This window comes from Ochotona curzoniae, unplaced genomic scaffold (assembly GCF_017591425.1).
Source record: "Ochotona curzoniae isolate NIBS_2020 unplaced genomic scaffold, NIBS_Ocur_1.0 scaffold_3890, whole genome shotgun sequence".
NCBI lineage: Eukaryota > Metazoa > Chordata > Mammalia > Lagomorpha > Ochotonidae > Ochotona > Ochotona curzoniae.
In genome coordinates this window covers 36864503-36886760 of record NW_024467115.1, presented here as the reverse complement: position 1 = coordinate 36886760, position 22258 = coordinate 36864503, and the positions used below count along the sequence as shown (strand labels likewise).

The 22258-nt window shown below is 51.6% G+C and overlaps 1 protein-coding gene across 1 annotated transcript; it reads right to left on the bottom strand.

Annotated features, from left to right (window-relative positions):
• Positions 1-324: 324 nt before the first annotated feature.
• Positions 325-1316, bottom strand: MAS1 (MAS1 proto-oncogene, G protein-coupled receptor). The gene is given in 2 exon segments (XM_040965518.1): positions 325-368; positions 371-1316. Coding segments are annotated over 2 exon segments (990 nt in total).
• Between the last annotated feature and the right edge of the window lie 20942 nt (positions 1317-22258).

The window sequence follows — 22258 nt, the reverse complement described above, 5'->3', positions numbered from 1 at the left end:
TCCAGCACATATCTACACACCTTCCTGCCAGACCAGTTTCTGGTAAGACACAGCCAGGGAAGCTGAACACAGAGTCCTTATAAATACAGATATGGGTATAGGCATTTCCGGAAAAGATGTCACAGGAGCACGGCTGCATTTTTCATTGGTACCTTGTGAGTGCAATCTGGCACAATCTCATCATTGAATAGCAACTCATGCATTTGGGATGGGGGTGGGACTCTTTCTGGATCATATTCAGGAGACACTTCATCCATGTGGTCCAAATGAAACTGGAGGCTCTCCAGGTTGGGCTGTGGCTGTCCCCACCACAACCTGGAAGACCTAGACCACGGTTTCAACGGACACAGTGTTGCCGCTGTCTTCCGGCGCCGGGGCTGCGTTTCATCTTTGAAAGCCCTGGTCAGCACCACTTTCAAGGACTCCTTGAACCGCTTCTTCTTACTGCTGCCTACGAAGAAGTAGATGAAGGGGTTGGCACTGCTGTTGATGGTGGAGAAGAGGAGAGAAATGTTGTGCAGGTTGCCGAACGTCGACCAGTCCTCATAGTAGAGCAAATAGAGTAACCTCATGGGCATGGCGAAGATGAGGAAGATGACGATGGTGACTGTGATGACGAGGTACAGCTTCGAGGAATGGGCAGTCCACGTGTTCTTGCGGATCTTCACCACCAGGACGGCACTGGACACCAGCATGAGTGGGGTGAACACCAGGAAGCTAAGGATGGCAATGAAGATGATGACGGCGCGGCAGTCGCCCCGTGAGCGACTCTCCTCAGCAGCATCAATGCACATGACATACTCCATGGTGGTGACCAAGCAGGACAGAGCCCAGAGCAGGGCGCAGACACACGCCGACTGGTGTTTGGGCCGATGGCATCGGTACCAGATGGGGTACAGGACCGACAGGCAGCGCTCCACGCTGATAGCCGTCAGCAGGTAGAGGCCCGTGTTGTAGCCAAACAGGAAGGTCACGGACAGTGTGACCATGGTGTAATAGTGCCCGGAGGAGAGCTCGTAGTCCAGGGCGTAGTCGGTGGACAGGATGAAGATGCAGAAAAGCAGGGAGATGTCCGCGACGGACAGGTGGGTGATGTACACAGCGAAGGGGTTCCTGCGCATCCGGAAGCACAGGAACCAGAGGAGGATTCCGTTCTGCACAAACCCCAGCGGGGAGACGCTCATGATGACCCAGTGCACCACGGGGATGTGCGGCCGGGGATCCCCGGCGGAGGCATTCCCTCCGGCGGAGGCATTCAGGGACCGCTCGGCCTCCGCCACGGCGGCCGCTGGCGCGCTCAGGTTAGTCTCATCCATGAGGACTCCTGAGGCAGGCAGCGGAGGGGGGCACTCTTCAAGTCACGTTCTGTGAAGAAGTTGACAAAATAGTGAAAAGCGTGAATTGGAATACAAGTGAGGTTCGGCTATAGATTGTAATCTTTGTATGTTTCTAAGAAAAAATAAATAAATAAAAGCCAAAAAGCTCAACTGACTCTATGGGGTGAAGTTGGTGCCCTTTGGCCACATCTCATAGTGCCTAGGTTGTGAGCCCCAGCCACACTTCCGACGTCAGCCTACTGTTATCACAGTCCACAGAAGGCAGCAGGACTTCAGGCGGCTGGAGGACTGGGACCCCTGTCACCCACGTGGAAGCCCCGGGTTGAGTACTGAGCTTTTGCCTGCAGCAGGCATTTTAGATGGGAACCAGTGGATACAAGAACTCAGCCTGTCTCCATGCCTTTCAGATAAACAAATAAAACATTTTAAAAATAGACCATGCGCGTCCTTCTAACAATGATAAAATTAGCTATTTCATCAAGAGAGAAGGAATTGAATGACATTTGGCTCCCAGAAGTCTTTCGTTCTGTGTTTTGCCCCTCTGGGCTCAGCAGACAGGAGGCACAGGATCCTGGGGTCAGTGTCAGGTCTGCCCTTAGTCTCCCCAGTGATGTTTGGGAAATCTCCATGACAAAGGACATGTCTGGGCCATGTGGCTATTGTCATTTTCTAATACGTAACATGACAAGTGGCGTGGTGACAGAAGCGAGCGCCTGTGAGAATCTTGTCTGAACACACCAGGTTTTATACAATGTCAGCAAAGGACAGGAACTTATTTTACAGTCTCAGAAAGCTGTGCACCTGCTAAGATTGACTAAGTACCCCTCATCACACAGCAGCGCTCGGTGTGACAGTTGGGGAGCCCCCACCCCGAGACCTACTGACCTCCCCGCACACTGTGGGCCAACCTCGATGGGGAGCACTGCTGACCGATGTTCCACAGCACTGAGTCACACACCAAGGAAACTGCTAAATACTAGAAGCTGCACAGCAAGGCTTCTCAGAAGCTTCCCACCACACTTCACTAATGGCAAAAATAGCGCATCTGAAGAGGCACAAAAGTTTCTTACTTAGGCCCAGCTTGTGATCGCTCCTGAAAAGGTCCAGAGTGTTTTGTAGCTCCTTATGAATGTCTTGGTCATATTCTAGATCGTACTACTGTATGTTCACAAAAGTTCTCTATTCATAAAAACCGTCTTTTAACCCTTAATGATTTTTAAAAATTGCTAGGTGACATTAATTGGTTACGACCTTCTCTAGGCATCGCAGCCCACGGCTGTCTCACCTTTCAATACTCGAAGATCAGGCCCTCGATAGCCCCCAGATGCTGACTAAAGAAGCAGAACAGGAGATGCAATTTTTTGAAAGAAACGTCAAGGTTCATTTCTCACTTGCCTTGTTCCTGAGAAACCTCTTTTGTTTTTGTTTTTTTCTACCCCCCATTTCCCTACTGAGCCCCTAGAGTGAAGTTATTTGCATCATAAACAAACCAAAACTCTATTCTTATATTGATGTGATGCCTCCCTCATTATCCAGGGACGTCTGAGAGCCTTCTACAACTTCAACAAACCTTAACTTTTTCTACTTCATTACAATAGCCCTGGCTGATTATTATGGAGAAATAGAAAACCATTACCCAGCCGGTAAGATTTGGAATTTTTTACAGCGAATTCCTTTCCTCCTCTATTATTCGTGCTGAACCCATTCCTGGTGCTGATGCATATTATATTGATGGCTCTTCCTCAGACTGGGGAGGAATTCATGGACCTCATTTACATACTACAATACAAACTCCCTTTTCCTCAGCACAACAGGTGGAATTAGCAACCTTGGTGCATCTCTTTCTTACAAGTACATAAACAACCTCTTGATGTTGCTTCCGATTTGGCTTTTGTACTTGGTCTATTTCCGGCTATTGTAATTGCTTTAATATCTTCTAATAATACTCCTATTTCTCATTTAGTTTTACAATTGTAACAACCGTTACGCCAGCGCAACTCACCATTCTTTTTTTTTTTTAAAAGATTTATTTTTATTATTTTTTTTATTGCAAAGGTGGATATACAGAGAGGAGAGACAGAGAGGAAGATCTTCCGTCTGATGATTCACTCCCCAAGTGAGCGCAATGGCCGATACTATGCCGATCCGAAGCCAGGAGCCTCTTCCGGGTCTCCCACGCGCGGGTGCAGGGTCCCACAGCTTTGGGCCGACCTCAACTGCTTTCCCAGGCCACAGGCAGGGAGCTGGATGGGAAGCGGGGCTGCCGGGATAGAACCAGCACCCATATGGGATCCCGGGCGCGCAAGGCGAGGACCTTAACCACTGCTCCACCGCACCGGGCCCAACTCACCATTCTTTATTACACATATACGGGCTCATTCTTCTCTCCCTGGACCTATGACTTGGCAATTCTCATGCTCATAGACTGACCGCACCTATATTTCTTAGTGCCCAAGATGAACACCGAGTTCCACATACTAATGCCAATCGTTCACATGTGAAATCCCGTATTCCACTCCGAACTGTTACATTTTAGCAACCTGCCCTATTTGTGCCCCTTGGTGCTGTACTCCTCACCCTGCAGCTGCAAATCCTCGAGGGCTGAGCTCCAATCAGTTATGGCAAATGGACGTTACTCATATACCATTCTTTCCAAAACAGCCATTCTTACATGTAGTTGTAGACACTTTTTCTAAATTTCTTTGGATACAACCTATGAGTTCTGAATCCACTTCAGCTGTTAAATCCTTCTTGCTCACGTGCTTCTCAATCATGGGAATTCTCTCTTCTATCAAAACAGGCAATTGACTTGCATACACTAGTAAAAGTTTCAAAGCATTTTGTTTAGAGTGGTCCATCCAACATGTTACAGGTATTCCCTGCAATCCTCAAGGTCAAGCTTTTATCGATCAAACGTGCACACCACACCCTAAAAAGTCAATTATTAAAAAACAAAAAAAGGGGGGTTGTCACCCAGAGATACCCTGTCTCTAACACTTTAAACACTTAATTTTTAAAATTTGCCTCAAGGAGACATTAATACTCCTGTTGACAAACATTTTTCTACATTCTCTGATAAGACTTTACAAATCCCTGCATGGGTAAAACAACGGAATAATTGGTATTCGGGAACAATAATAACCTGTGGTAAAGGTTATGCTCTTGCTGCTTTAGAATCTGCTGCTGGATTCTCTGAAAAGCTGTGGGTTCCCTTACGGCTCATCCGGCCTGGGAAATGCAGCAATGCCTTTAAACACAACGCTGCCCCTGGAGAAGATGGAACCCAGTGGAGCTGCCTCTAAGAACTGAAAACTAAAATTGTTTAATATCCCTCTTGTTCCACTACAGGTCAGGAGTGCAGAGAAGTTCTCCAACTTCTTAGAATGTTTGAGGAAGACTTTAAGTGTAACTTATTATTTATAGATAGCAGATTCTTAACTGCCTCAGACATTACAAAAACCGTAGAAATTTGCGGTGGGATCCAAGGGTGACCCTGACACCCTCTTAAAGGAGGTTGTGCGTTACAGAGCAGGAGGGGATCTCAGGGCGGAGCAGGAGGACATGAAGACTCTGCATCCTAGTCCCGGAGACCCCCAGAGGCCTCCCATGTGCTTTTGCTGCAGAAGCCATGGATACTTCGTGGAGGATTGTCAGTATGGACACCGAGAACCCTATCCCAACTGTCAAGGAGATCGCAGGGAAGGTGAGTGCCCTCGAAGGCCGAGAACTCTGAGATCAGTCATTTCCTATTGGATTTCCCACACGGGATTGACGCAGCCCAGTACCCTGGGGTCTGGTGCTCCTGACAGTGAGGTCGAACTAGAGCCAGGAGCCCCGGGTGGCAGTCAGAGACAAAAGGATTGTAAATTTCCTTTTGGATTCAGAGGAGGAGCTTTCTCTAGTCCTTACCTAGTTCTAGCCTTGGCTCCCAGCCCTCTCTTACACGGACCATCGGACCATCGGGGTTGCTTGGGAGCCCCCAAATTAGTTCAGATAGACAGAGTCAGACTAAGGTCAGCTAGTTGATAACCATTCAGCCTGTACCTTACTGATCAGGCTTCCTATTTGGCTTTTCAAATAGACAGAGAGACACGGATATAAAAAGTTCAGAACAGCCAGAATAAAGGCCAATTAACCTGTAATGGCTCAGCCTGTACTTACTGGTCAGGCTCTCTATTTGCTTTTCCTAGACTTTACTAGATAGGCTGTAGAGTTAAATTCTTCCTCACTCACTAAGTTGTTGGAGATTTCCCTGCTCACCTGCCTAAGACTTTTCTATTCTTCAATTCTCAAAATATGACTTGTTAGAATTATAAAACTGTTTTGAGTATCCTAAAACACACGAAGTTCGGTAAAATCGTACTTGAATACTATAAACTGCAAAGTTTAAAAGGTGAGTGTGCAAAAACTTTTATCAACTGTTAATGTTAAGCAAGATGTAACTGCATAGAAACTTTGATGTTAAGTTCATGCTCGGTTTATATATGATGACGTTAATGTTGATCCTTTTGGGCCCAGCGTGATGGCGCAGTGGTTAAGGTCCTCGCCTTGCACACCCAGGATCCTTTATGGGTGCTGGTTCTAATCCCGGCGGACCCGCTTCCCATCCAGCTCCCTGCCTGTGGCCCAGGAAAGCAGTTGAGGTCGGCCCAAAGCTTTGGACCCTGCACCCGCGTGGGAGACCCGGAAGAGGCTCCTGGCTTCGGATCGGCATAGTATCGGCCGTTGCGCTCATTTGGGGAGTGAATCATCGGACGGAAGATCTTCCTCTTTGTCTCTCCTCTCTGTATATCTGCCTTTCCAATAAAAATAAATAAGTAAATAAATAAATAAATCTTTTTTTTTAAAATGTTGATCCTTTCACTGCTCCTATGCCACTCTGATTTAGGTTAAACACAAAAACATGTTACCTTGGGAGAAATTATAGCTGTTATTTTTCTACTTTCTACCAGGGACCCCAAGATACATTCCCTGGAGAATGCCTTGCTGCTGTGGCCCCTCTCTTCGCCCCTTTTTCAGCAGGAAGTAGCCAGAGTGATTGTCGGCCCCTATCCCTGACAGCACCTGGAGTTCATTCTCCCTGCTTACGGCCAGGGAAGGCAGCTGAGGACAGCCTAAAGCCCTGGCCTCTTGTACCCCGGGAGAAGCTCTCCTGGCTCTTTGCTTTGCATTGGCTCAGGTCTAGTGGTTGTAGTCATTTGGGGAGTGAACCAGTAGATGGAAGATCTTTTAAAAAATAAAATAAGCTTATGTTCTGATTCCATTTCTCTACAAACACATTGAAAGCTCGTGTGTCTGTTAGTCCCCACACTGGGGAAGGCCAAGACCACCCTTCCAGCTCTAACTGACCATCAACTTAGTTTTCTTTCTTACTATTTGTGTGTGTGTGTGTGTGTGTGTGTGTGTGTGTGTGTGGTGGTGGCCATTGTGTACTGGCTGGTGCAATGTCAAATGCTGAGGCTGGATGAAAATGCTTATGACACAGGAGGTATTCACCAGAGAGTTCCAAGGACTCGGACTCGGCTCTAGGGCAGCCCAAGGTGTAGGGGTCGGGGAGGTGAGGAGGAAGAGGCAGGGGTGGGCGTTAACAGTTCAAGGAGCTGAGGTTCAACAAGCCCAGATGACTCCTGCCCTGCAACCCAGTCCTGGCCCCACCCAGGACAGCCCAGCTGCTGCTGCTCAAACTGCCCAAGCCCCTCCCCACCCATGTAACGGAAACCACCAGTTCTGCCTTAAACCAGCACTGTGGCATGAGGCCATGTTCTCAGTGCGACCTTTTGCCTGGGCAAAACTGGAAGATCCAAAGGGTTGTCCAGGCACACCCGCCCGTGCAGACATACAAAGCACTCGTCACTTAACGACTGCATTTGCTGAGCTGTCTGCTCACCTGAAACCTCTCTTGGGAGCAGGTGCAGAAAGAGCAGCAGGGGTGACAGCACCCATCAGGGCTGGGGCTCCTGGCAGAAACACGGGAGCACCCTCCCCATGCTTGTCCTCCTCCTGGAACTCACTCCTAGGGAAGAACAGGCTGGAGGCACAGAGGGCCAGGTGAGCGTGAGCGCCTGGCTCAGGCGGGGTTGGGTCGGTCCTAAAGAGAACAGGTCTCTGTTGGCTCATGGTTCAGGTCCAAAGTCGGGGAGCACATCTGGAGGTGCTGGGAGAGGGAGGGCACGTGCCAGGGAGCTTTTCCATAGAGACCCAGCCCTGGGAAATTCCACTCATCTTCAAACCCTGTGACCCATTTGTGAAGACAAAGTCCGAATCACCTCCGCAAGTCCCACCTGGCTCCACCTTTTCACCACATCCCCACGCAAGGCTTTTCCTCTCCCAGAGAGAAAACTAAGGACTCAGTGCACAGCCACACTCCGCCAAGCTGCTCTTTCACATCCTTTCAAAGATCTGCCCAGCAGGGGCCAGCCAGCATCACGGTGCAGCAGGTTAAGCCACCAGCTGTGCTGCTCTGTCCCAGATGCTCCACTTCTGACCCAGTTCCCTGTGAATTGCCTGGGAAAGCAGCGGACGCTGACCAAATACCTGGGCCCTGCATCTGCCCCGCAAGATCCGGAAAAAGCTCCTGGCTTCAGACTAGCCTAGCTCCAGCCAATATGGCCATCTGGGGAATGAACCAGCAGATTAAACACCTCCTCTCTTTGTTTCTCCTTTTTCTCTGTAACTCTGTTTTTTAAAATATATATGTGTGTGTGTGTGAGTGTATATACACATATATGTATGTGTGTATACGTACATATAGGTATGTGTATATATGTATGTATAGAAAAGCTGGTTTACGTCCTTACACTATTGGGGAACGCAACCAACGGATGAAAGACCTCTCCTCCCTCCTTCCCTCTCTCTCTTTCTAGCTTTCAAATAAATCAGTAAATAAATCTTTAAGAAACAAACATGAAGTTTGGTTGCTACTAAATGCACGTTGCTGCTGGGCCACCAGAAGGTCAAAAAGGAGTGATTCGAACCATCACAAACATATGACCCCTGTTCATATCATGCATATGATATGTGTGTGGGTTTCATAGATAAAACCATGGATTCACACCCAGATCTCGCAGTGTGATCTGACACCCTGATTTCATTTGTGTTTTCTTCCCCGTATTTGCAGCTCCCTCCCGAGCACAAGCACGTAGCTCCCACCTGCCCAACGCGTTTCATTGCAGAAGCAGTGTACTTGTGCATGAACAGTCCTGTGTCCACCATGGCCACGGCTCCTTCCCTGCTATACTCTCCGCACCAGCCCCAGGTCCCCTGCACCCCCTCAGGCAACGCCTTCTGGCCCTAGCAGGTGCTGGAGTCCCCTGCTCTGCCATCACTGCCACTGACCCCCAACCCCGGCCAGACTGCCCCAGCAAAGGTGCTGCCCATCTGCTCTGCCCCGACACCTCGCTCACAACCCTCTCCCCCAGAAGCTGGCCGTGGCAGGTGTCACTTAACAGCACACACCTCTACCCCGCCACACACACACAAAGACTGGACTCACAGTGATTGCAGGGAGTATCACGTCTCAGTGCAGAAGGGACTTCAGAGTGAGGTTTGGCCAGTGTGGAAATGTCCTCACAGAAGCAGGTGCCTAAGGCTGCTTGGACCAGGACCTGGGCTTTCAATCAGGACACTAAGCCAAGCAGCATAGCCCCTCTGGACCTCAGCTCCCTCACATAACTGGCATGTTAATGTGTTTCTGGAAGGCTAGGGTACAAAAAAAAAAAAAAAGCATGAGATGGAACAGCTCTTTGCCAAGCGGAGATAATGAGTCAGCAAACAGGGCAAGCCAGCTGGGGGAGGGGGGTTTCCATAGCTGTTGAAGGACTTGGGTGCCTGTGTCCGCGCAGGTCCACCCGAGATGGCCTGCCATGTTCACCTCTTGGTTAAAGTAAGAGGAGCAGGTGGAAAGCGGCACTGATGTAGAACTCAGGGAGGAGGGGAGTGGCGGGAGTTCTAACACCAAGCCTTTGTGCTTGCTAAGGCAACTAAGAAGCCAACATCCACTTCCACAATCCTATTCACTTGGACTCAGGCCTCCCGACCCCGGTTCCCAGCCTACAACAGCACTATTAGGACAGAGAGAGAAGCCAACAAAACTAGGGTTTGAAGGGGACATGGTTGGAACCTCCTCTCGTTCCTAGGCAACCCTGTGGAGCCTGTGACCCCAGGCTGGGCCTTCCAGGTGCACAGCGACAGAGAAAAAGGGCGAAGTCTTGCCATGTCGTGTGCAGTAGCCCGGACAAACAGAAACCTATCTGTGGGCAGAAGGTCCCCTGCCAGGCAAAGGAGCCGCTGGGCTCAGACAGAGCAAGGTGGTGGACATGGCATGACATGCACATGTGCTGTGCTCCTAGGGCTGGCATCCCCTGCATGGAAAGCTCTACTGTCCCCAGAACACAGCAGGACCCACTCGGAGCCCCGAGCACAGGGACACGGGTGGGGTAGGGGGAAGTTGCCTGTAGGTGTCTCAGGTGAGGGGGCTCTGCTGGCAGCCCCCCAGCATTTAGAGAACAGCAAGGCTCCTTAACAAACCACAGGGTGGTTCCCACAGCAAAGAACCTGCACCCGGGTAAGCAGATGGCCCTGCTGCTACTGCACCACCCCACTCCAGCCACAGGCTCCCTGCCAGGGCAGCCCAGGCGCTGTGTGTGCCCCCTGGAGCACAGCACCAACCCAGCTAAGCAACACAATTAAGACTCGCACCCTACAGAGCGAGGCTGGGCAGGGGAGCGGTCCTCCCAGCAGACACTTCACCAGCAACAGACCGCAAGCAGGGGATTCCATCGGCAGCCAGCGCTGGAGTTTGCATCGCTGTCCGCTCAGAAAAGGCAAAGAAAACTCAATCTGGTTTGTCCCCCGGCTGAGCTCAGCTACTACAACCAAGCACTTCCTCCCTAGGAAGCACAAATGGTTCCAACCCCCCAAGTCCCCAGCTCCTAGAGCCACCTGGGAGACCTCTAAGTCCGTGGCCAGACCCGTATGAACAGAGCCTAAGAGCCCCCTCCCCAGCCAGCCTCCCTCTCCTCCCCCAGCATGGATTACAAAGGAAAAGGTGGCTGCACAAGCTCTCACCTGAGTCTGGAACCAGTTCTCCCAGCAGAGCCGACAGTGTGTAAAACAAGTCAGGAGGAGCCGGGCAGTGCCTTTGCCAGCACCTGACGCCGACAGCTAACTGTCGAAGGGACAGTCCAGGAAGGGCTGCCGAGGCGAGAGCCCACCAAACAGGAAAAGCTCTTATTCTGGTAAGGGAATCCAAACAACGAAAAACCCGAAGTACAGACTCACAGGTGGCATCCGTGGCAGGGGGTCAGAAGTGGCCATTGGAAAGCTGCCCCCTCACATCCTGGGGTGCTGCTGCCCTAGGAGCCTGCAAGCTCTCGGGGCACTCCCCCATTTCCAGCGACAGCACAGCTTCTGTTGCCCGAAGAAATCAGAGCTGCTTCTCCCACTGCTGAAAATATTTGCGCTTTGCCAAACAGATGGTCCCACGCTTATCAGCAGAAACTGCGCTTCAAATGGCATCCCTCGCTGACACACACGAGTGGAAATCTTCACGTTGATTCAGAGTGCAAAGAAGCGGCAGTAATGCAGGATGGCTAGCCGCTACCCCAGCCTGCGGCAGCCAGAAGGAACCAAACAAAGAGGTAGCCCAGGGAAAGCCTACCTGGAAAGGCAAACACGCGTGTTTGTAAAGACACAGGGCCAGCTTAAGCTCCTGGTTTAGCCTGCAGATGGGCATGGGGCCCACAGTGAGTTCCTCAGGGCTCAGTCTTACCTCTTGGAAAATGGAACTGATAAGAACCAGCTCTTTAATAAGTCATTGTGAGGAAATGGGCTATGTGCACAGGCACGTGGTCCAGTGATTGGGTTTCGGCCCCCTTCCTGCAAGCCACCTTCAGAGAATAGCTCACCAGGAGACTGAAGGCCACCTGCGAGATGCCAGGGAGAGGGGAGAGAACCAGGGATCCAGGGTCCAGGACAGGAGATCTGCCTGTGCCACAGCGGTGCCCAGACAGCTCTGCAGCCAGGGCCGGAGCGCTTCCTGGCAACGGACCTTCAGTTACAAATTCCCACCCATGCAGAACACGAGGTCGAATTACTCCCCTCCCCCAACCTGGCTCCCAAGTTTGCCACAAACTCAAGGCAAAACTAGGCAGGAGATGCCCGAGGGGAACAAGGGGAGCAAGGGAATTTGCTTTGGGCTGTGACCCCCTAATTCCACCAGTCACTCATCTTACTATTCTAGGAGCTCCCTGTTCAGACAGTAATGACATTAATGAGATGAAGTAGGTCAACATTGCATGGGGAGCAAGTTCAGGTTCTGCGGGACCATGCGTGTGTCAGTTCCCGTCAACAGCAAGGAGAAGGTCTGAAGCATGAGCACGTTGTGTCCCCACCTCGCTGGGGGTTGGAGGTGGGAAGGGACTTTCCCTGGATGTCTTCCGGAAGACAGGGAGGGCAGGGAGAGCAAGCATGTCCTCCTGGGGTGTCACATGTGAGCAGCAGGTGAGCCAGGCCTGGGAGCTGGAGCCAGCGTCTGCCTAGTGCTCACATCCCAGGCCCACCGAGAGGAACCCGGTGTTTCTGCAGGAGAAAAGCCTGAGGCTGCAGAGAAACCAGGAACGGGGAGCGGGAGGGGAGGGGAGGAGGACGAAGACAAAAGAAAGGAGCAGATGGGGGTGATCCAACTCTGAGAGCAAGAACAGGGTACCAGGAAGCATCCAGGGTCCTAGTGGGGCAGAAAGAGCTTGAGTGGGGGGCCAGGGGGCCAGAGCAGGGGTGCGGGGTGGGGGCAGGACGTCCTCTGTGCTCCTCGGAGCCACAGTGGCAATTTCCGATGTGACACGCAGTACAGCCTGGTCCTATGGCGCTACCAGGCCTGGGGGTGACCAATGAGAAGGAAGACTCCCATGTCAGGATCTGAGTCAATAAAACCAATGTGCTTTTCCCAGCTCCTAAGAGAACAGAGACGCCATCTACTCCGCCAAGGATGCCCAGCAGCCCCATCTGGAAATGGACAATGGTCACGAGGTGAAGGCGAGGTAGCAAGCTCCCAGGAAGCTGAGTGGCCAGAGGACGTCCAGGTAGGGAGCGACAGATGGCAGGACAGGGGGACCAGGAACTGATGGCTTGCATCTCTCAGAGGGTCAGGCAGGCAAGGACTGAGGGTGCTGCCGCCAACACGTAGTTGTGGTAATGACTTGTATTTAGAGGAAATACAGCAATGTACGGTAAAAATAAACCGATTTGCACTGAAGCCACAAATAGGCTGCCTATTTCTAGGCTTGAATTTTTTAAGTAGTCACTCTCCTTGGAGCGGGGGTGGGGGGAGTGAGAACAGCTCTGGGGAGGTGTGGGAAGATCGGAGCCCAGTGCCAACTGAGCCGGGGCAGAGGACAGGAATAGGACCATGGCCTCAGCTTCCCAGGGGGACGTTCTAAGTCACCTCCACAAGTGACAGCGTCTGAAGTCTCTGGGAGAAGGTACTGACCCTTCTTCCCGTGAAACAATGGAGGAACTAGGGGAAGAGACTGGGAAGGGACCTCTGGGAACGAGGCAGGAGGAGGTTCTGGGAGCCCCAGGGCCAGTCCTGGACCCGGCAGTGAGTATGGACTGGAAGCTGCTGGTGGAGCCTGGATGTGCTGGCAGAAGGGCAAGTCTGTCACTTGCAGAATACCCTTAAGCTGCAGGTGGAGCCGGTGGGGGGAGCGGCTGTCGGGTCTGTGCCCCTCTCCATTCCCCAGTAGGGCAGAGAACAACGTGGGGCCTGGGAAAGCTGGGAATTCCAGCCGCATCAGCAATGTGCAACACTGCGCAGGATTGCTAGATGTTGAGGCTGTGGGGAAGACAGCTGTTCCGTGCCCCAGCCTAGCCTTGGTGTTGGAAAGACTGAGAGATGCCAAGGCTTTACCCTACACACACAGTGATGAAGGGGGCCAGCCCTCCCCTGTGATGAATCCCCCACTTAAAGTGTGTATAGTGTACCCTTTGGGAGAAGGGCTCCGGTGACGCTGGTGGACTATGGTGCCGGGCAGCACCTCAGCCCATCCGTTGGACAGGCAGGGTGTGGGAACAGGGCTAGGCCCGCCCTCTGTCCTCCAGGATTACCAGAGTTCTTGGATCTCACCGGCCACAGGATTGTCCGAGGTAAAACCCAGATAACAGAGCTCTCCCAGGCTCATCAGGGCCCTGGCGGCCTCCTCCAGGGATATTCTCGGGCTGTTCCCCACCTGCCCTGGCACGGGACTGGCTGGGTCTGTCCCCAGCAGGTGACCTTGACTCCACATTTGCTGCCAGGCTCATGTGGCAGGGCATGGTCAGGGCACAGAAGAGGGTATGAAATGGGGGGACAGGCAGGAGCAACCCCCTGGGAAGGTGAGACCCAACCTATGAGGGCAGAGGTCCCTGCTGTGTTCCCTGCTGCCCCAGATCTTTGGAACTTGCCCGAGAAGAGGCTCTTCTGGTGTAGCATCAGGAGCCACAGGGAAGACGTGAGCTGAGCCACGAGGAAGGTATAGCCCACCTCATCATGCCAGCCTCTCTGCAGGGGAGCTGGAGATGCCCTCGCAGACCAGGGGCGATAAACAGAGATGATCAAATGCACAAATGGCCACTCTGAGCCCCATCCCATCCATTAGGCATAGGAAGGGCTGTGGTGGCCTTGGGTGGGGGGTGCCTGGGACAGATGGGATGGGATGGGACGGGATGGGACGGGATGGGATGGGATGGGATGGGACGGGATGGGTAGGATGGCCGCAGGGGAGATACAGATAAACATCTTCATCCGCGAGATCCATCTCCTTCACCTCCCCTCTTACAGGAGGAGAGCCAGAGCTCTGTGCCCTGCTGTGACGTTCTCTGCAACCCCAGAACATCCCCAGAGGGAGCCTGCATGAAGTCACAGGGGAATGGCATCGTCAGCTCTGTCGCCAAATGGCTAGATGGCCTGCTCTCCTTGTGTGCGGGGGGGCGCGAGGGGCAGGACCGAGTGGCCCAGGCCTCCACCTGTGGCTAAGACGGAAAAGGTCTAGTCTGTTATCTTGTTCCTGTCCTGTCTTTCCCTTTCATTTTCTCTCCTTCCCCTGTGGGTGTTCAGCACAGTGGTGAAGTCGCTACTTTTCTGCTTCCTTCCAAAATCCAGAGCATCGTACGAGAGAGTAGAAGTTATTCCTTTTAAAAAGCTTGGGAGTGACTGTGGAGGGTTGGGATGGGGGCCTGTGTTGATAGCTAGTAAGTCCATGGCAGGAGACATGAAAAGCAGTAACTCTGTGCAAAAGAAATGGCGGATAACACACAGAGATCCGTTCTGGAGTCTGTGATCTGGGGAGCAGGCGAGATGGCTCAAGTCTTGCAACTTCTTCAAGGAGGAGGACAAACTGAACTATCACCTTCAACCCAACTTAGTTCCAAGCTGAAGCGACCAAGACCGTGGTTCTGGTAGAATAGACAGACCAGAATAATGGTAACAGATGCGTTATACACAACTGGATGACCAAGCAGTCAAACAGGGAAAGTGCAGACTTACTTTTTAGAACATACGAATATTAATGCAGAAAAAGAGGAACCTTCACCCCCACCTCATACCACACATGAAAGTAAAATTGAGGTGAACTTAGAGCTAGGTCCTAAAACCCAAACCGCAGCACTTCTAGATGATGCAGAGAAGCATTTCCCTGGCCTTGCTGCATCCTAACACGCAGAACGTACACCCAAATTAGAAAGTGCATCAAAGACAGGATTTAAAATATTTCTTTTGTTGAAGATTTGGTTATTTGAAAGGTAGCGTTAAAGGGAGGGAGGAAAAGAGAACAAGAGAGAGTTTTCTATCCACTGGTTCACTCCCTGACTGGCCTCAAAGCCAGGGCTGGGATGGGCTGAAGCCAGAAACCAAGAGCTCCACCCAGTTGTCTCACTTTAACTGCTAAGCTGAGGCTTTGGCATGGCAGTTGGCATGCCCAGTGAGACCCTTGCATCCTAGCTCCCTCCCAGCGCCCATCCAGCCTGTGCTGGGTCAAGCAGCTGACCCTGGCCACCCAGGAGGTGGAGGCCTGGCCTGACTTCCCAGCTCTGGGCTCAGCCTGGTTCAGCTCTGCCCTAGCTCTTTTGTGCACGAGGGGATTGAGTCAGCAGCTGGGAGCTCTAGCTAGCTACCTATTTATTTTTTTCTCTGTCTCTCAAATAAATAAATGTAAAAATGTTTCTAATTCGCAAAAAAGGAAGGTATTGAAGACACCCACAACAACATGAATCAATCTCTGAGTATGATGCCACACTTAGGGTGATGTTGGGGCCTGGTGTGATAGCCTAGTGACTGGAGTCCTCGCCTTGCATGAACTGGGATCCCATATGGGCGCCAGTCCATGTCTCAGCTCCTCCACTTCCCTTTCAGCTCCCTGCTGTGGCCTGGGAGAGCAGTGAAGGACGATGGGCCAAAGTCTCGGAACCCTGCACTCATATTGGAGACCCAGAAGAAGCTCCTGGCTTCTGGCTTCAGATCAGCTCAGCTCCGGCTGTTGTGGCTACTTGGGGAGTTAATCAGCAGATGGAAGATCTTTTTCTCTGTCTCTCCTCTCTGTAAATTGACTTTCCAATAAAAATAAATAAATCTTAAAAAAAAAAAAAAAAGATCCCATGTTATCCAGTGGCATGTATAGAAAGTTCTGGAAGAGGCAGGAGAGGAACCTGCAGGTGACCAAGAAGGGCCCTGCACAAGGGGACTCTGAGATGAAGACGGTGCCGCAGGTCCTGGTGAGGACCTGCCTCCATTGCTGCGTGAGTTTATCCCAGCGGACTGAGCTCAGCAGCCAAGACAGAACTGGCCCGTTTTTACTTACGCTGGGCACAGGTTTCAAGGTTCTGGCTGGTAAGGACTAGCATGATGCAGGAGGGTACTTTCAAAAGTTCATGGAAATGGAACTGAAAGAGAAATTTATTTTGAGATAAAATGAAACGGAAATCCCTATGTGTGAGAGGTCTTCCAACAGTTCATGGAAAATGAAGACGATGAGATAACTTAGTATATATTTAAAAAAAAAATTTTTTTAACACAAAATTCTGTTACAAAGTAACTGGTAACTCATAGACAACAGACTCGAATCAGCATTAGACAATAGCAAAACTACAAAGGCATATGGGGGGAATCAGGAGCAGTCCTAACAACCTCTTAACAGGAGGTCATATGCACAGAGCAGAGAGGATCACAGGGTGGAGCAGGTGGACAGGAGGAGACTTGTATCCCAACCCTGAAGACTCCCAGATCCTCACCAAGGACTATCAGTATGAGCACTGAGGACTACATCCCAACTGCCAAGGAGACCATGGGGAAATGGAGTGCCTTCGGAGGCCGAGAACTCTGAGGTCACCCACCCCCATTTGGATCTACCACACGGGATGGAGGAAGCCCAAATCCTGCCTCACAGGATCCAAGGTCATCAGAATGACAACCAGGAGCACTGAGTGGTCTGCAGAAACAGAAGAACAGTAAACTTCCTTTGGGACTAAGGAGAGGAGCTTTCTCTGGTCCTTGCCTGGTTCCGACTTTGGGTCCCCAACCTCTCTTGTAATGACCATCAGGATCGCTCCAGAAACCCATCAAAACAAACAAATAAACAAACAAACAAACGAAAACTAGAATAGATAGAGAACAAAAAGGAAAGCTTAGAAACAGACAGGAAATGGTCAGCGGGGATGCACTTATAACTCACTGGGTGGGACACAAAGATTAGTTACTCCTCACTAGGGTACTGAAGATTTCTCTGCACACCCCTCCTAAAACTGTTCACCTCAACTGTTGACATATGTCTTGTTAGAATTATAGACTACCCAAAAAACAGCCAGGTTCAGCAAAATCATGCTTCAATGCTATAAACTGCTAAATACTAAAATTAAAATGGACATGAGACAGCTGAATAGTAATCTATAGCCACTTTAAGGTGTATAGAACCCGATTGTATATAAACTAATAATTGAAATATCAATGTAGAAGTCACATGATGTGGCTCAGATCTTGCATTCTTTTTTTTTTTTCACTTTTAACATATTGGCTACTCAATATCATGTCAACTAATTCCATAACGTTATAAATTGTTACTGATGTAATGTCGGGGCTTTTAATTGATCGGGATGATACTCTGCCGGCTCTATCTTCAGACCAGAGATGGTCTCTCCAAGAAGCCGTTGAACTGATCTGGAGAATAAGATGCTGGACTTTATGCTTGGTAGATGCTTGCAATGAAAGAATCTCAACTGAATTTGAACTGTGGTAATGCAACAAGGTGGAGGAATCCACGGGGGTGGGGGGAATCCCAATGCCTATAAAACTGTGTCACATAATGCAATGTAATCAATAAAAAATATACATAGAAAAAGAAAAAAATCTGTTTTCCATCATCTTTTAAAAAAATTATTGGGCCCGGTATAATAACCTAGTTATTAAATCCTTGCCTTGCTTGCACTGGGATCCCATATGGGTGCCGGTTCAAATCCTGGCTGCTCCACTTTCCATCCAGCTCCCTGCTTGTGGCCTGAGACAGCAGCAGATGGCCCAAAGCCTTGGGATGCTGCACCTGCATGGGAGACCCCGAAGCTCCTGGCTTACAGCTACTTGGGGAGAACCCGTGGACAGAAAATGTTTCTGTCTCTCCTTTATTGTGTAAATCTGACTTTCCAATAAAAATAAAATTTAGAAAAAGATTTATTCATTTGTTTGAAGGAGATACTGACAGAGAAAGAGTTTCCATCTGCTGGTTCATTCTCCAAATGGCTACAAAGGTTAGGGTTAGGCCAGGAGCTGGAGCCATCATTCCAATTTGGGACATTGGCACGGTAGGTGGCAGTTTAGTTTGCCTTGCCGCAAACCAGCCCTTCTATGAGTCCTTGGAAGTACTCTCCTACATGAAGAGCTTGCAAGAATCGGTTGGACAAAACACTGGGACTCCCAGGAGAAAAACGAGCAAAACGAGCAAAACGAGCAAAGGTCATGGGGAGCAGCCAACTTCATTACTAACCAAATGGAAATTTTAAAAATACCTTCATGAACTTCACCTACTGGCTTGGCAAATATTTTTAAATTCAACTCCTCGGGGCTACGAAGGGTGCTGTGAGGCAGCTTGCTGGTGAGCGGTTGGCCCAATCCTCAGGCCCTTCTCTGGGCCTGCCAGGCTGCTGCCCACGCACACCAGCCCTGAGCAGGTGCATGACTTTGACCAGGGGAACGCATCCTTGTGCTGTGATTCTGCCCTCACAGTTTCTCACCTAGATTACCACCGCGTGTGCTCTCTCGTCCCAACATCATGGAAAAGAGCTGGCTGTGAGAAAGAATATTTTTGGAGCATCAGCCAGGGATGTGGCGTCTCTCCATCCCTCGAGCTATTCTAAATAGGGTTCAGCCTTGCGTCCTTGGCCAGAGGAGGGTGGGGCCCTTCCTGGGACTGGAACATCTAACTTCTCCTTGGGCGATGCTCTTCGGCTAGCATTTTGGCGCATTACAAAAAAGAGGCAGAAAAAGTCAAAACTGTACTTGCCAGGTTGGTTAGCGCTCCTCCCACTGTGCCTACCCAGTTTCTCCTGGGATTCCTACATCTGGGGCAGCCGAATCTGTTGGCATTGATAGAAGACAGTCAGTCAGGTTACTGGTCATTTTTCCTCGTCTTGCCAGGAAGCACCAAGCCCCACATCCCACCTGCTTTGTGAATGCATTCTCAGCTATTGAGTGGCAAAATGTTTGAAACGGCCCATTTACTCAGAGGTCAGATCTGGGTGCCATTACGTATGCATTCATTCCCCCTTTTCTGGAAGTGTAAATTTTGCCAGAGCAGGCCTTTTCGCCCATGGTATTCTTAAGGTTACTGAAAAAATGAGTCTCCTTCCAAAGCATACTGGGAATACTACAAATGGTTAACTTAAATTGCGACGCTGAATTTTAAATTATGTGATAGCATTGATTATATATTTTTACTATTCATTCTTTGGAAAAGCACAGCTTTATTTTGTTTTGTCTTTTTACAGGGAGAAAGGAGACACAGAGCAAGAGAGAGAGAGAGGCCAGAGGAAGAGAGATAATCTATCTTTGGTTCACGCCCCTAATGACTGCAGCTGCCAGAGCCAGGCCCGTTTGAAACCAGGAGCTTCTGAATCGGCCACGTGGCTGACCGAGGCCCAAGCACTTGAGCCATCTTCCATTGCCTCCCTGGAGCACTGTCACAGAGCTGGATGCAAATAAAGCAGCCAGGACCCGAACTGGCGTGTGGGGTTCCGGACAGTGGTTTTACTAGCTACCAAATAGCACTGGCCTCTGCTTTGATTGAACTATATCAGAGCAACTTGCTTCTGTGTCTCTTTTCCTCTGAAAAGTTAGCTCCTTGCAGGTGTGGCACAATAGTCTAGTGGCTAAATCCTTGTCTTGCATGCACTGGGATCCTACTTGGGTGCCAGCTCGTGTCCCAGCTGCTCCACTTCCACGCAGCTCCCTACTTGTGGCCTGTGAAAGCAGCAGAGGATGGCCCAAAGCCTCAGAACCCTGCATCAGTGTGGGATACAGGAAGGAAGCTCCTGGCTCCTGGTTTCCAATTACTTGGGGATTGAACCAGTGGAAGAAGGATCTTTCTCTTTGTCTCTCCTTCTCTCTGTAAATCTGCTTTTCCAATAAAAATAAAGTTATCTTGCACAGGACATTAAGCCATCACTCATGATGCCAGATTCCCATATTGGAGTGTTGTATGAATCCCAATTGTTCTACTTCCAATCCAGTTCCCTGCTGATTTGCCTGGGAAAGCAACAGCAGATGGCCCAAGTGCTTGGGCTCCTGTACCCATGTGGGAGACCCAGATGGGTCTCCAGCCTCCTGAATTTGGACTAGCTCAGCCCTTGCCACTGTGGCCATTTGGGAAATAAACCAGCAAATATTACATCTGCTGGGGTGGGGGCTGGAAGAACTCTCAGACCACAGTGGGGCCTCAGCCAAGGGGACTGGGCAGCACGCAGGGCCCGACAGGGGCTGGAGAGGCAGCCAGGCAGGTCTGCTGAGCGGCAAGCCCCTGGCCCACGGGTCAACGTACCCTTCACGTGTCCACTGAAACACACTCTTTCCCAAGATGCCCTCTGCTTCTTCCAGGACCTGGGGAGAAGTCACGTGGAAATACGGAAATCATGATCTTCAAGAATTTTGTAGAGGTAGCTTAAAATTCCCAGGAGCTTTATGCCTCCAGAGGCAGCCCTCCCCCACCTCATACTAGGAGGTGTTGGGGCTCTCCCTCCACTTTGTACAAGGAGGTGCTGGGAGCTCTCCCTCCCACCTCACACAGGAGGTGCGGGGGGCTCTCCCCACTTCCCATTACACGGAGGTGCTAGGAGGAGGTGTCAGGGGCTCTCTCTCTTCCCTTCCTCCACTCCCCTCACTGCCCACTCGTGACAGGGACCTCCGGTGTGGGACCACCTGTGTGTGTGCATGCACATGCTTTCTCGCCTTCAGCGCTAAGCATTCCCCTTTGTGCGTGTGCAAAATCAAAATGAACACCCAAGTAACACAACGGGTGGAAGTGTCCTTGTCTGCCTACGCCTGAAAACACGATTCTGAGGCCACAATGGCCTCCACGAGGTGAAGGTGGAGCCCTCCCGGCCCTGAGCAGGACCCGCTGCTCCCAAAGAACTGGCTTGGCCCAGCATGTTGCTGGGAGCAGCTCTGTGCAGCCCTGCCTAGCAGCAGCTGCCAGGCCCTGGGCGGCAGCTTCCCCTGCAGCTGGGAGCTCAGTGAGGCCCGAGCTGGGGAGGGAGGTGGGTATTTGCAGGGACAAGTCTGTGGCCGCCCCATGTAGGTGACGGCCTGTTTCCTCCCCTCCCCGTGGCCGTGCTACAGGAGCTGGGGCCCCCTCCACCAGCCCCAGGCTTGGGGAAGGCTGGCCCCCCCATCTCTCCCCAGTCGCCTCCCGCTCAGCCCTGCACAGGGCCCCAGGGGAGGCCTGCCTGCCACGCTGGCTGGGGCCCCCCGCACAACCCCCTCCTCTTCCGGCCTAGCACAGAGCACACCCTCTTTCCAAAGGGGGGCCTGCTGGGGAAAGGGTGTGGGGCCGGCAGTGTAGCCCTGCTGGATCAGCAACACTGGTTATCCCTCACATGTCCTGCGAAACCACAGGGTGGGGTGGGCTTCTGGGAAGGTGCCCACATGGGGGGAGGGGAACCAGGAGCCCCACGTCCCCTCCCCCACCTTGCCGGTGCCCTCGGGAGGGCCTCGTGGGACGCCCCAGTCGACAACTACGGGTCAGAGGTCGGAGGGCCGACCGAGCTTGGGCTCAGCTCAGGGGGCTGGGGCAGGGGAGGGGGTGGACACCACCTCCAGGTCGGCAGTGTCAGGGTTCGACTGTAGGACAGCAGCCTCACCCCCACCCCAGAGCTGCCTGCGGCGGGAAACCGGAGGGAAGAAAGAGGGTGGGAAGACCCCGCCCCAGCTTCCTCCTCGCCCCCCGCCCGTCGGGGGGGAAGGGTGCTGCTCCGCCGGGTACCCTGGTTTTTGCTGCCATCAAGTGGCGAGCTGAGCTTTTTCTCCGGCGGTGGCTTTTAGAGGAAACAGGCAAACTGGGAGAGGGGAGAAGAGGGGCGCAGGGGGAGCTCCCTCCTTCTGCTCCTTAATTCCTCCCAGACGCCTGCGATGGCTGGGCCAGATCAAGGCTAACGTGGGACTCTGGGGACTCCATCCACGCTCCGGTGCGGGCGGCAGGAAGGCCATTGTGGGAGCCACCACCACTGCCTTACAGAGCAGAGAGCTGGCACTGGAGCTGGAGACAGCAGGGAGCTGGGCCAGCACGGTGTCCTGGGTGCCAGGAGTCTGCTCACCCCTCAGGTGGTCCTGCATGGCTGATCAAGAACCAAGCCTCACCTGCTGTGATCTGACTGCATCCCCTGGAAACTGGATCCCAAGGCCACGGCTTTGGGAT